Source organism: Balearica regulorum, chromosome 3 (assembly GCF_011004875.1).
Source record: "Balearica regulorum gibbericeps isolate bBalReg1 chromosome 3, bBalReg1.pri, whole genome shotgun sequence".
In the NCBI taxonomy this organism is placed as follows: Eukaryota; Metazoa; Chordata; class Aves; order Gruiformes; family Gruidae; genus Balearica; species Balearica regulorum.
The window spans coordinates 98,147,608-98,161,193 of NC_046186.1; the positions used below are offsets into that span (position 1 = coordinate 98,147,608).

The 13,586-nt window shown below is 36.9% G+C and overlaps 1 protein-coding gene across 6 annotated transcripts in view; it reads left to right on the forward strand.

Annotated features, from left to right (window-relative positions):
• Nucleotides 1–13,586, forward strand: part of THADA (THADA armadillo repeat containing) — a 166,150-nt gene that overhangs the window by 55,815 nt on the left and 96,749 nt on the right. For all 6 annotated transcript variants that reach the window (XM_075749132.1, XM_075749134.1, XM_075749133.1 and 3 more), the window contains 2 exons: nucleotides 2,262–2,351; nucleotides 3,758–3,889. In XM_075749132.1, the coding sequence (XP_075605247.1) occupies nucleotides 2,262–2,351; nucleotides 3,758–3,889 (222 nt within the window). The remainder of the gene's footprint in view (nucleotides 1–2,261; nucleotides 2,352–3,757; nucleotides 3,890–13,586) is intronic.

Genomic DNA, 13,586 nt, shown 5'->3' on the forward strand with positions numbered 1-13,586 from the left:
CCTCTCTGAACTGGAAGGCCCATAAAATCATTCTTCAGGAACCAGTCTGTTCAGGCAGTTGTGTCTTTTTTCCTTTTTTTTTTTGACTTCCCCCCCCGCCCCGGGTTCCCCTGCCGCCCTTTTCCCCCCCCCCCCCCCCCCCCCTTTTCCCCCTGAAAGTGCCTTTGGGCATCTTTTGTGCAGATACTGCTGATTAATGGTTTTGATTAGACTGCCTTCTCCCCTTGTGTAACCTGCGGAGCAGTAAACCAAGTGGGAAGTTATGTAAGTTACCCACTTTAGTAGTGATCGTTTTCTTTCCCTGTCAAAAAGATTCACTAAACCACACTAATTACAAAGAATTTTAAGGCTTTGTAAGAATATTCAGTCCCATTATTTAATATTGATTCATATTGGTTAATGAATTTTTAATACATTGAAAATGGGCCTGTTCAAAAATGTTTCTGAGATGTTACTTCCACGTAGTCCTCTCATAGGCCTCTAACCAGCTTAACCCCAATTCTGTATTTGCTCGATGCATTCAGTGGCACAAGAGGTGGAGGTATCACAGCTTTTTTTGATTTGATTTTTAAATTTTTTAAATGGAATTTTTAATGTTTTACATATGAAAGCTCAGTAAGTGGGATGTTTGACTTGATACATTTACTTATGTATTGAGATTACATAAATGTTTGTGTGGGAAATTTAAGTTGTTTTGAAGAAGCTGTTAGATGAGCTAGGAAAGTGAAGTTTTGGAATCTGAATATGGGACATTAGGAGCATTTGGTGTCAGGCAGACACTTTGAGGTTGTGTGATAAGAAATTACATGTGTGCTTTCTGCTTAAATAGTGATTATCAATATTTATGTTTTTATACCATCCTCATTATTGCTTCAGTTTATATTCATTCACAGTTTGAATGCTTCCATCTAAATTTTTTTAACTGAAATCTTTTTTGCAGTTTTAGCGGCTCTTGCAGAATCCTTGGTCATGCTTTTAGTTACAGCATTTCACTGTACTGTTAATATGTGCCTCCAGAAAGCTTCCTGTACCTCTTTCTTTGAACATTGGTTTCCATCTAGCGATCTGGTTTTTCTGTGTTTATCCTGTGGCTAAGGCATGTTATGTTAGCTGAGTGCTGGAAGAAGCTGTGCTGATGTTTGCCATGTGCTGATTTACTCTTGAGTGATTATTTTTTTTTTGTATATGCTTATTTTTATGGACATTCAATTTTGCCATCTCGTCATTTTATTCTTCTAGACCTGGATTTGCCTGCTAGTTGGAAGCTTTGCTTTGGAGTCATGCTTACACGTACTTATTTATCTTGGTTGATCATGTGGCAAGCAAACTCTGCAGTTGGCTACCTTCTTCTAGATCGTTGGCCTTTTACTTATTTATTTTTAAAAGAAGTCGGTTTTATCTGCATAGCATATATGTCTGATTAGAGCCTTGCCACTCTAACATTTAAGCAGGTGTTGCTGAGGTGATGCATAATGGTTTCCTATAAACTATGAAGCCATCCTTTATCTAGTCAGAAGGTTATAAAAGAAACAAATACAGAAGATTTCTAGTTGTCTTCTTTTAGCTTGGATGATTTGCTTGTGGCTTCAACTATGCTGCCTTGTTAATTCTGGCTAGTGATGAGTTCAAGAGGTATCAGTGCTTTGCTCTGTTTCGAATGTGGTTGCTACAGCTATAGAAGCAAAACTGTGGCCTGGAAATGCCACCTCTGCCATGTGCTGGAAGCAGCACCATGTAAAGAGGTCAGATGCTTCTGCTGCTATGTGTTACAGATCTTCTGTGAGTTACCACTCTGAGATGTTTTTCAGTGTCAATAGAATATGAGCATCGTCTAGTACATGTATATTAAATATATTTTATTAGCTATTTAGTTCATGAGTCATACTAAAGCAAATGTTAGTCCTCTCTTGTTCAACCATAATGTTGTTAAAACTGTGCCAGAATTTTAGCTCCTGTATCTTTTCTCGTTAGTGTGATTAAGGGGCTAAGATCTGTTTTTTTCAAAAAGGCCCAACCAGTTCAGCTTACAAAGTGTTAGTATGGACACATACGAACAGAGTTCACTTGTGTAAACTACGCTGTATCATCATTTTTAATGAAAACATTTTGCCTTGTTTGAAAGGAGTTCATCATGTGTGTGTGGTTCTTCCGGCTCTTCAACTTCACTGTAGCATCAGAAACCTAAGTAGTAAACTGGTATTTTGAGTGCAACTAATTATTGCAGAATGCTAATTGTAACTCTTCTTCATTCCCTTCTGCAGAATGACAGGAAGGGAGTTTTTCTCTCGGTTTCCAAGTCTTTATCCTTTCCTTCTCAAGCAGTTGGAGGTTGTAACCAATACTTTGAACAGGTAAGACGATGTCTCAGGAAGCTTTGAAATACAAAGTGCAATGAAAAGATGAAACTGAGATGTCACATATACCCTAGTGCTCTTCTTCTCATCAGCATTTCTTGAAACAATGTAGTTCTTCTAGTGCCTTTTGATAAGGCTTTTTTCCCTATAACTTTTTGCACATTGCAGTAATGTGCAATTACTGTGGAGTATGAACTCCACATTCTCTGGAGTATGAACTACCATTGAGTAAGTTGTAGTTGCTGTGTTCCTAGGATCAGATGTTAAAGAACATATATTTTTCAGGGAAAGACAGAAACTGGGTGTTTGACAATGTCTCACATTTAATGATGAGACTTCCTAACATGTTTAAGTGATACAGGGTCATAGGCCTCATGTAACCCTAAATGGATACTTTCCAGCCCGTGATACACTGACTCTGGGGAAGGTCCTTGATCTCTTTTTAAGGGCTCCACAAATGGTGGCTGAGAGCTCCAATTTGATCAATGCAGATGATGCAGTTTGAGATGATGATGATGCTGTTACCCCCAGGTTCATGAACTTTAAAGTAAACCAACACTGGCTTTGTTTTTTCTTAAAATGCTATGGTATAAACTGTGAAAGTTCAGCAGCTGATTTATGGGCGAGGTTCAGCTGTCTGTTTAATGGGCCTGAGGTGGATACTGGAGTTCGCCAGTCACTGCATGTTTTGCAGTCTCTGCTCTAAGAAAAGAGGGTGTATATATTCCATGCAGCTTTACCTGACATTTCGAAAGGTGATACTGGGAAAGTTTGGGAAGTCTTCAGCTGAAAAAGATTGAAAGCTGCTGCCTGAAATATTGGCATTGAATGCTTTTTTTCAGTGCAGATTATGACTTGTATCTTATTATTGAATGTTAACTAAATCAAGAGTGTTGATTTTGACTTGGATTTCTGATTGTTTTTACAGTATGAATAGTAGCCACATGGTGTCAATGAGGAGAAGTATTCTCTAATAAAGCCTGCTATTTGCTAAATACGTGTTTCCTTCCAAACTGAAAAAGACTTTTTTTTAATAACCATCTTTTTGTAACTCAGCTTTCTCAATTTCTCAGTTCCTAGATAAACATTATCTGTGCTAGTTTTTAATATTATTTAAAAGCGAAGACAGCTCACCATTGTTAGGAATAACGAAGGCTTGGGATAACGTAGGAAAGCAAAGGCAGCAGAGCCCTAAGTGCCTTCATACAGGGGTCCTCAGTGGTGCCGTAGGAGAATGGGATGCCATGTTTGATCCCAGCAGGGCTTGCACTTTCTTGCAGTGATCACCCTAGCATACCTCCTTGAACCAGAAATGCAGAAGGGTATTGTGTGTGGAAGAGTCTCAAGACTAGCATGAAGGAGGATGCTTTTTTCACCATGCTTCTTATCACTTTTTTGTTTAGTGAAGCTGAAGAATTGAAAATTCATCCAAGCTTGTTCCTTTTGCTTTTAATCCTGGGAAGACTGTATCCATCTCCAATGGATGGCACTTACTCAGCACTCAGCATGGCACCGTTTGTCCCATTTATTATAAGGTAAGGTTATTTTGTTGTGTTTTTTCATGTGATAGGATTTCTTTCTTGAATCTTTGGATTTTTAAATAAAATGCCTTTTTAAGCTTCTCTTCAGCTTAATGTTTAAAGGAAAAACTAATACTTATTGGTTAGACTTCCATATATTAATAATGCTTGTTTTGGGGGATTAGAAAGAATTTCAGCTTATACAAGCTATTGTATGACTTGTTTATAAATCTTCACCTGCAAATGCTATACAGCGTGATTGCTGCCACAGAGAGGGTAGATGAAAACTGAAGAGCTTGACTGACTTCAGCAGTGCAAGATTTGCTCTACAAACTTTTTTTAGTCCTGCCAAATGATTGTTCGTAACACATAAATGTAATGACTAATATATAGATTTGTAGATGTGTATATATATTTCTTCATATCCATCTATTTATATAAATATATGCATACATAGCTAGATAAAGCTATGGATTTATACTGTATCTAATATACTTCTAAGATGACCTCAAGTTTTTATGCAATGTAACTTTCATTTATATGGTGGTTACATCAAGATACTCAGCAGATATTTTTGCTATTCTATATGCGACTGGTGTGGGATGGGGCGCCTGATAAGGGAACAGAGTTGTGATGGGTGAGGAGAATCAGTGTACAATCAGTATTTGAGAGGAAGTCTTGCTATCTGTTGTGAAGGCTTTAGAGCAGTAGGGTGAGAAAGTTCTGTACTTAATCTTGCTCCTTTAGTAGTGAAACAAGATAAAGTAGTTGTTATCCTGAGGTCTTTCAATTGTTATTTTAAACTACTGCTTATGTTAGAACATAATAATAGCTCTGTCTGCATATTCTTCACAGCAGATGTGATGTATCTGTTGCTTCTTACAGTGTTTTATTGAATTTTCAAGAATTAACCTACCATTTTTTCTTAAAGGAAAAAAAAAACTGTAGTAAGAGGTTTTAAATACATTGTATTTAACAATTAAAAATGTGTAGGTTTCAGCCACATTTGAATCTTAAAGGCTTTGGGGGGAAACATTTAAAACTGTATTTGTGAGTTACATCATTGATTTATCTCTGGTTTTATGCTTCTGTTAATATACTGGAGAATGCTTATTTATTTATGATTTTTACTTTTTAATCTAATGTTCCAGCATAGTTTCAGTAATAGATTAACTTTTGATAAGCTTTTGGTTACAGCTTTTGAGTTTCATCTTTATATTTCTATTATGACCACTACTTTTTGCAAGGTACATACACCAGCAAAATAACTCTTCACACTTAATTAGCTTATTCTCTTGGGGTTATTTAAATCCATTGAGAAGATGTGGGGAGAAAAATCCAATAAAATCTTTAAAAGAAGAACCTGAAACATTTAAGAGACCTGCATCATTGGACCTACCTTTCTTTTAACAGTGCTCCAAAAGAGGAGTGGTGTGGCAGATATCATTATATTTTCTGCATTTCCTGTCCTTTGAATTAGGCAGTAGGTACTGTGGATACTGGTATAAGCCTAGAATAAAATTCTTACATACTCCAGACAGAAAATTGTATGTGGGTGTACAGACACCCATTTTCTGATGGGTTACTTAGCAAAGTATTGGCATTTTTTGAGGTTGCTGGGGACAATACAAAGGATTCTGCAAGGGGAAATGTATGTATTTATGAGATAGCTCAGTGTGTTTTTACTGGCTGTATTTCTGTGTACAGCTCTTATGCCTTTGTTCTGTCAATACCATGATTGTTTTCAGTTCGCTCTGACTGCATTAGTGGGAATACAGAGAGGTGATTTACCTGGGTGAGATAAGTATGTTGCTCTTTTCCCTTCTATTTATTTTCCTATTTTCCATTCTACAGGAGCAGATGAAGTAAAATAAAATTCTTTCCTTCTCGTTTGGTTGTTCTTTAGAAGGTGGTAATGAAGATTGTTGTGAAGTAACCACTTAGGATGAAAGAGAAGGCCTGGTGCCAAAGGCCCTGTGCATCAAGGCATTAAATTGTATATATTAACTGTTCCTTTGAATTGCTCAATGTAGTGTTGTATTATGTAACATTTATGTATACATATAATTACATGGTAGCCCAATGCAATTATAACATTTAATTGCCCTGTTTTTACTGTGAGATTTTTACATTTTTATTGCTTTACCACTGTCAAGGAAAGATACTGCTTGTGTGGAAGAATATAACCCGTAACTGATCTTCGGACTCTTTCCAGGGCTCAACCCACAATGAAGTGGCATTCATTTGTTGCTGAGGGGATGAAGAGAATACTTACTGTGTTTGCAAGCAAATGAGCAGTTCTCTGAACAAAACCAGGTTTAGCAGGAAGAATTCAAATTGGGCTTTTGAAGAGTTTCACTTAAGCCTGAGTGGAATTTTCCATGTAGTGGGAGTCGAGCTGTGGTTGCTCTGACCGTGCTGAGATGAATTGCACAATACGAGTAGGATTAAATGCTACAAGGACAAATCTCAGTCTCTGTGCACATACTTGTTACTCCCTGTTGAACTAGGGCATTTGATTACCTATCTGCAGTTCTATTAAAAGCTGCTTTTCCCCTTTCCCCTTGCAGATGTTTTATTTGGAAAGGAACACTTTGATTCACAACTTATTACCTCATTTTTATTTTTTTTTAAGAGCTAGATAGGTCTGCTTTAATGGTTACTTTCTAAGATGAAGGAATGTACAGAATGTTTTTGATTAACAAGGGAGGTAAACGGGAGGTAATGTTTTAAGTATGAAACAAAAACATAACCTCCCTTTCGCTTCCCCCTCCCCTTTTCAAAGACCTGTAATCTCTTCAGAATGATCTAAATTTGAGTTACCTTATGTCCTCTCGTACCATGGCATTGACAGAGTGTTTGATTAGTGTTAACTGTTCTGGGCTGAATGCTCTGAAGGAGTAAAATGGGTATTGCTATATTGACGTGGATACTTTTCACTAATTGAAGTCTAGTCCTATTTAGGAGTGTGATTTTTTTAATCTTTTGAAGAAGTTTGTAAAAAAATTAGCTTTAAAATGTCAAACTATAAGTTGGTTAGGTTTTTTTTTTAAACTCTTTGGGTGTATGTGCCTTGTCTTCCACTTGACAAAACTGGTTTTAATTCTTAGTGAAATTTCCCCTTAAAACTTTGTCAAATAGATTGCAAAGCAGTGTTGCTTCTAGGTATATTATGTTACAAGTCATTGAAGAAACTCACTGTCTGAGGACAATTTAAGTAGAAATGTGAACATCTTTCCATGACATTAACACAATTATGAGATGGACACTCTCTTCTTGTGCAGAATTTTGTAATTGCATCTTTCTGTAAAATGGAGGAGCGAAATTCCAAAATCCCCTGATGCTGTTTTCAGTCGCGGACCAGGGTATTTGGCAGTGGGTCCTTGACAGCTGTTCTCTTCCCCCTTCTGCCCCCTCCATCCACCACCCCAAGCTGATACAGTGCTATTTTGTTTTTTGCACTCGAGTGAGCTTGTCATTAATCTACAGGGATAATTGCTGTGACTCTCTTAGTTACTGACAGACACTAAGATGCAAGGAAAACAAAATCGTGTGTGGTGAGAAAAATTTTCTGTGGGATGAAGCATTGTCAGCTGCCCTGTTACTGTAAGTCATTCCGAAAAGAGGGCTTAGAGAAGGGGAGGGGAAGTCCACATCAGCTGTGAGCAAACCGGCAGCTCAAATGCTATTGTAGGAAAGCTATCCTTTCCTATCACAGGAAATGCTGTGATAGGAAAGCTCAAATAAATCTGTTATTTAAGTGGGCTGGATGCATCTGCTAGAGGGTATGTGGATTTACATTGATCTAGTTATCCCCTGTCTTGGAAAGGCAGAGGAAACAACTGAACGTGGTACTTGTTTTAGTGGTACACTTTTTCTTGGAAGTTTAATTACTTTTGCAGTGTGCTTGTCGGAAAGGACTCTGTGAAACCTCCTAATAGGCTTCTGGCAAAGTATGACTTTCCTTCATTAGACTTTTTTTTTTCTTGTGCTTTTCGAAGGGGTTAGACCAGACTGTTTAAAGATCTGTTACCCTTGGGATTTGGTGGACTTTTTTGCATGCATTATGTGACTCTCACCTTCTTACGTTTCTTAGCAGAGAATTATATTTGTGTGTCTGGCACTCTGCAAGAAGTGATGCAGATGGTTGACCCCAATTTCTTTCAAACTTGGAGGGAAAACGCAAAAAATATCCTAAAGGCCATGAGTCCACATGAGTCTTTAGTCCACACAAATAATGCGGTACTCTTGGTTTTATTCAGTGGGTAAATGCACTAAGTTTTGTTGATTGTTAAGATTTTAAAAAGATTTAACTATAACAGATGCTAATCATGACTAATATGCAGGTTATAAAAGATTTTTCTTAACATTTAAAAGCAAAAATATGGGTTTCTGTTATAAAAGGTCAGACTCCTTCAGTGAAGTCCAAGAGGTTCAGTGTATAATGTAGATTCCATAAACTGTTCTGTAACAAAATTCTATTCAGAGATTAAGTATTGTCAGATACCAACAAGCTTAGAAAGCTATTTTAAAAATGCTGTTACTCAAAATACAAATTTTCTAATAGAAATACAAACTTGTATTTTAATCTCTTACAATAAATTTTGGTTTGCAGTTTTTATTGGCCAAAGTGAATCAGAGTCTATCTTTAAAAACATTTGCTGGAAATATAAAAATAGACCTTCAGTTGCACTCTGCTTGAACCTAGTACGAAGGAATAGTTGTTTTCAATAGTTTTCTGATTAGTAAAATGTTAAAGATCTTCCCCAGCTAATGAAGCAACCTCATAATGCATAATACTGTATCCCTCAAATACGGTTTTCAGTTGCCAGGTATACTTAATATATTTATGTTATCGTGCTGTCTTTTGCCATTGACTAATTTATCTCTGGTTCTTTGATGCTTTCCTACCAAGATGCAAAATGTCATTAAGACACAGCTTTGCCTGTTGTTTTTCTCTCCCCATTCTTTTTCACTTATGTTCACAAATTCCTTGCATATTCCTTTTAGTCTTCATTGCTCAGTTTGCTTCAGTACAGATAAGGAGGAAATATTATTGCTATAGTTCACGTTTTTTGCTTTTGAACATCAAATCCCATTATGTAAAGATGCATACATAAAATTATGATCTTACTGCTGTAACCTGTGTGATCTAATCTTGCGAATCATTGAGCTCTATGTTTTAGATAGTTTGAAAAATGTGTATTAAATAGGTGAGATCAATCCAGGTTTATTTTAGATTCTTAGCAGCAGGTGACCATGACTTCTGGGGCTCTCCAGGAGTCACAGTAGTGTGTTGTTATTTTATAAACCTGTGAGAGTTCGCTGCTTAAGGAAACATCTTAAGGAAAAAGGCCTGAGTACAGTAGCATTAATATTCTAGAAGGTGGTATGAATTTAAATATTCACTGAGCAGTAATGTTACTTGCGTGTGGGTTACTCTTTCATAAAAGTTAATCTATGTTGACCTGTGCATATTAGTTGTATTGCTCTGTATTGTGTTTAGTTATGTTAAATTATATCTGGTCTATCAGGTGTCTGGTCCTGTTCCGTTGTAGCCTTGTGACAAAGCTTTGTGGAAATTAGGCCTGGGGTAATATAATAAATAACAAGTAATAAAGAAACAAAATTCAAATGTAAAATTAAAAGATGTCTGTTTAAAACCTCACACTGAATAAAGAGTGCAAGAGATGGGGGAGAGTTCTGATAACAAGGTATCTTCAGTTTGTTTGGGAAGGCCTTGATTGAAGTCATTCACGTATACCTTGTTAAAATTGCTCTTTATATAAGTTGTTTAAATGTAGTTTCCCTCATTTTTGTTTTGTTTCACACATGTAAAATTGCCTGAGTGAGTTTAGTACATCATCCTGTATTAGACTTGAAAGCAGCCACCTGACTTTCTGTAGGCTGAACACTGGTATCTTTTGGTAAGTGGCTGAACAACATAGCTGAATGGTTAAGTGAGCTTCCTCTGCCTTTCTCCTCTTTTTCCTTTATTTTTGTGTGGTACGGCACCAGTAGGAGAATTAATGTTAAAACTTGCTCATTTTCAACTGTTATTTCTGTAATACTGGGAGTCTTACCAGGGGTCTGATAAGAAAAGAGCTTTTGTGGGAATGCCTTTTCATATTAGATGAAAAGATCTACATGTGTTTGTTGCAGTATTGTTGTATTAAAATAGCTGCTCTCGATTTACAGTTGTTTATAACAGCATCTCCCTGGGTTTCTGTATCACACGCACATCTTCTCAGTCTTTGGTGTCTGTTTTTTTCCTTGGTCTTGTTTTTTTTCTTTCTTCTTAATCTAATGTCCAATCAGTATAACTGCTTAGTATTAAAGTTGTCTGCAATAATTTATTATTTAGTATCCCTGTGATATTAGGAGCAGGCTCTGACCCACCGGAATGCTCTGTCCTTGCTGGGGAAGCTTATGGGGCTGACCTGTCATTGCCATATGAAGACAGATATCCTTTTGATTATAGGCAAGGTTCCTGAAATACATGAGCTGGCATAGGCATTTGGAAAAAAGAGCAACATACACTCCTAAAACATACATTGTTTTTTAGATTCTTATTGTATTTTGTGGTGTTAAATCTCTTGCTTGACATCTAAGATGGAAGTTTTGCGTGATTGGGGCAGGAGGAGGGAGGGAGAGGAATGCATTTGCCCTCCGAGTGTAACTCCTTTTGTGTGAGCTGGGACTGGCTTGGAATTCTTCCATTTCTACTTACAGTCTATTCTCTGTGCAATCCTGATTGCATAGTGATTGGTGCTGATCTGTAAAAATACTTATGGTTTACTGTAAGTATTTATTAATGAGAAGGTTTTCAGACCTTTTTGGTTTTTTTAGCATTTTTAATTAAGAAATGGTAAACAGTTTGCAAATTTTTCCATTTTGATTAAGTTCAAATTGTAGTGCTAGAGAAAACTGCAGAGTGCTTGATTGGCAGTAGGCAGTTCAAGACCTGAGCAAGCAAAAATCAACGTACGTCTTGTACGTTCTTTGCTGTATTGCTCAGCCTTTTGTCTTAAGCTGTGGGCAGATGTTCCTTTGATGTTCAAGTGGTGCTGATGGGAAATACTACAACCCGTAGGTATTCATTATTGTTTCCTTATTCCAGTTTTTACTGTGTTCATCAATCTGCTGCTCATCGGCAGATTATAATCTGAAGCAGTTCAGGAGCTATTCACAAAGTGTAGGAAGCTGTCAGATTCAGGGGAAGTAAAAGGTGGTGTTTAGCAGACAGGCATTCACGAGCACCGAGAGTGACGGTATCTTTCTCCGGTATTGCAGACTCCTGAAGAGGGCCAGTGGCTGTGATCCTAGGTTAAAATTTGATGTATGCTACTTCTTATTTGAAACATGTTCCAGTAAAAAATATGAGGGGGTGCTCAACTGTCAACACATGATTGGTGAAGTAATTGTATTATTCATTTACATAGTTAAAATTAGCCAGTGATTAGCTGGTCAAGATATGTAGCCAAATAGTAACATTTAGCTTGTTCTGCAGAAATATTTGCAGGAAGGAACATGAAATTGGAGGGAAAGGATGCGTTAACTATGCAGAAGACAATAGGTATGTCATGGAAAACCAAGTATAATGATATTTTTAAAAAGTCAATATTAATTAAACAGAACAGTCTGAGTTTGAGAAGAGCCGATATTAGGAAGGCTTTGGCAATGGGCTAGCTACTTTTGGTGGTACGGCTGAAAGGAAAGTGTCTTTGAGAAGCCAGATTCTTTAGTTGTTTTCATGGATCTGATAAAAAGTTTTGAAAATTGCTCTTGTGTTCTTGTTTACAATCATCTGAAGCTTTCAAAAATCATCACAAGGTGCTGAGACTTGATTTATGCATTCAACTTCCCTTTCAGAGAGTTCAAAACAATGATAGTTTTCTTAGGCTTACACATTAGAGATCTTAGTTTATTGGCTGGCTGAACCACAACAATTCAAGTTTCTGTTGATTCAGCTTGGTATCAGTTGGCCACTTTTTACAATAACCTAGGTCTTGGTGACAAGAAGAGAGAAATGTCTATAATTTCTTCCTAGAAAGCCCTTGGAAGCATATTGGAGAAACAGCTTGTGCAGTAGCTTGTGAACAGCTTTCACAAATAAAAGTCTGTGTACTTTGCCTACATAGTTCCTGCAGTATTTACAGCTGCTCTGGTTCATTAAGTGCTTGTGTGGAAAACACGGCCCTTACTAAAACATGAGCTTTTATCTTAAATTGCCTGAGTTGAAGAATAAAATACTTGAGATGATATATAAAGAGGCTGGAAGTTTGGGCAACCATTACTTTCACTTTAAAGGAAATAGATAAGAATTTAGAAATTTAGTACTGCATAAATAACCTGGAATTAAACTTGATCTGTTTCTGTCCATGGCTCTGTTCAGACATTTCCTGGACTACATTCATGTGTTGATTGTAGGTCTGAAACCTCTGGCACACTAATAATACTTTTGTGATGTTTTTTCTACTTGTCAGGTAAATATTGAGATGCTATATAAAACCTCAGATTATTCTGGGTTTTTTGTTCTTAATTTCAAATTAAAGAACAAAAATTTGTCTTCAGGCCAATTGCAATACAGGTTTCCACAGTGGAATAAGTTTTGAGAAGTAAATGCTTTGGATATTTCAATTGCCAGGGATCTACATAAGTGTTACAGAATGGAAAACAGATGTGTTTTCTTAAAAAAATAACACAAAATAAGCAAATCCATAAATGAACAAAAATAACTTGAGGTGTATGTCTAGCAAGTTATTGTTCATATTTCTGGAAACTTTACTCTCACATTAATGAATAGGTACTGTCCTGCTGATTTGTCCCTAATATGGAAGTCTAAGCTATGTTAATAGTGTGGAAGTGTGAGTGTATTTTTTTTTTTTAATGCTGTTTTTGGACCTCTCTTTCTTGGAAACCTGTAATGTTGCATTTGAAAGTTGCTAAATGTAATCTTTCAGGACAGAATTTGAAGGGGAAAAAATGAACTAGTATGTAATCATGATGGATTTTTTTTCTTAAAAAAAGACTTTTTTCTTTTGAGTTATTTCACTTAATATAGGGAGTACAGTGCTCTTGAAACTTAATAACTGAACTCTTTCTGATAGGAACTGAATCTGTTGCTAAATACTTTTCTCTGTGATCCCCATCCGTTTTCCCCTTATGTAATTCCTTGTTTTCAGTTCTCACTTTAGAACTGATAACATGACTTGAACCGCATAGCCGCATGGTGGAGGAAAGAGAAAACCTCTTTCTCATACAGCTTACCATGTCTATACAGAATCAGACAGAAGTCTTACTACAATTCGCTCTTTCCAGCGCATTTGTTAGGACCTTGTGGCATAACTGGCTCCAGGTTTTAAGGGATACCATCTATTTGATTTTTATTTATTCATTTGTTTTTTAACCAGTTTTATCTTTTAAAGCCCCTAGAGGCTGTTAAAATGCTTTAACTGGCAGGCAGAGTTGGTTTGTTTGAATTACAAGTGTGCCTTTCCTGCCTCATGCTGCCCTCTTCTCCCAAACTCTTCCCGTGGTGTGGTAGGGTACTTGGTTTGGCTGATAAGATCAGAGGCCCCTTCTGCAGGATGTTCCCTTCCTTGTTGTTCAGGCTGTTCTCCCCTTGTTCAGTTCTGTTTTCACGGCTGTTGTTCCGGATTCCCTCTTCCAACGTTTTGTGAAGGCAATGGATGCAAATGCATTTCAGCTG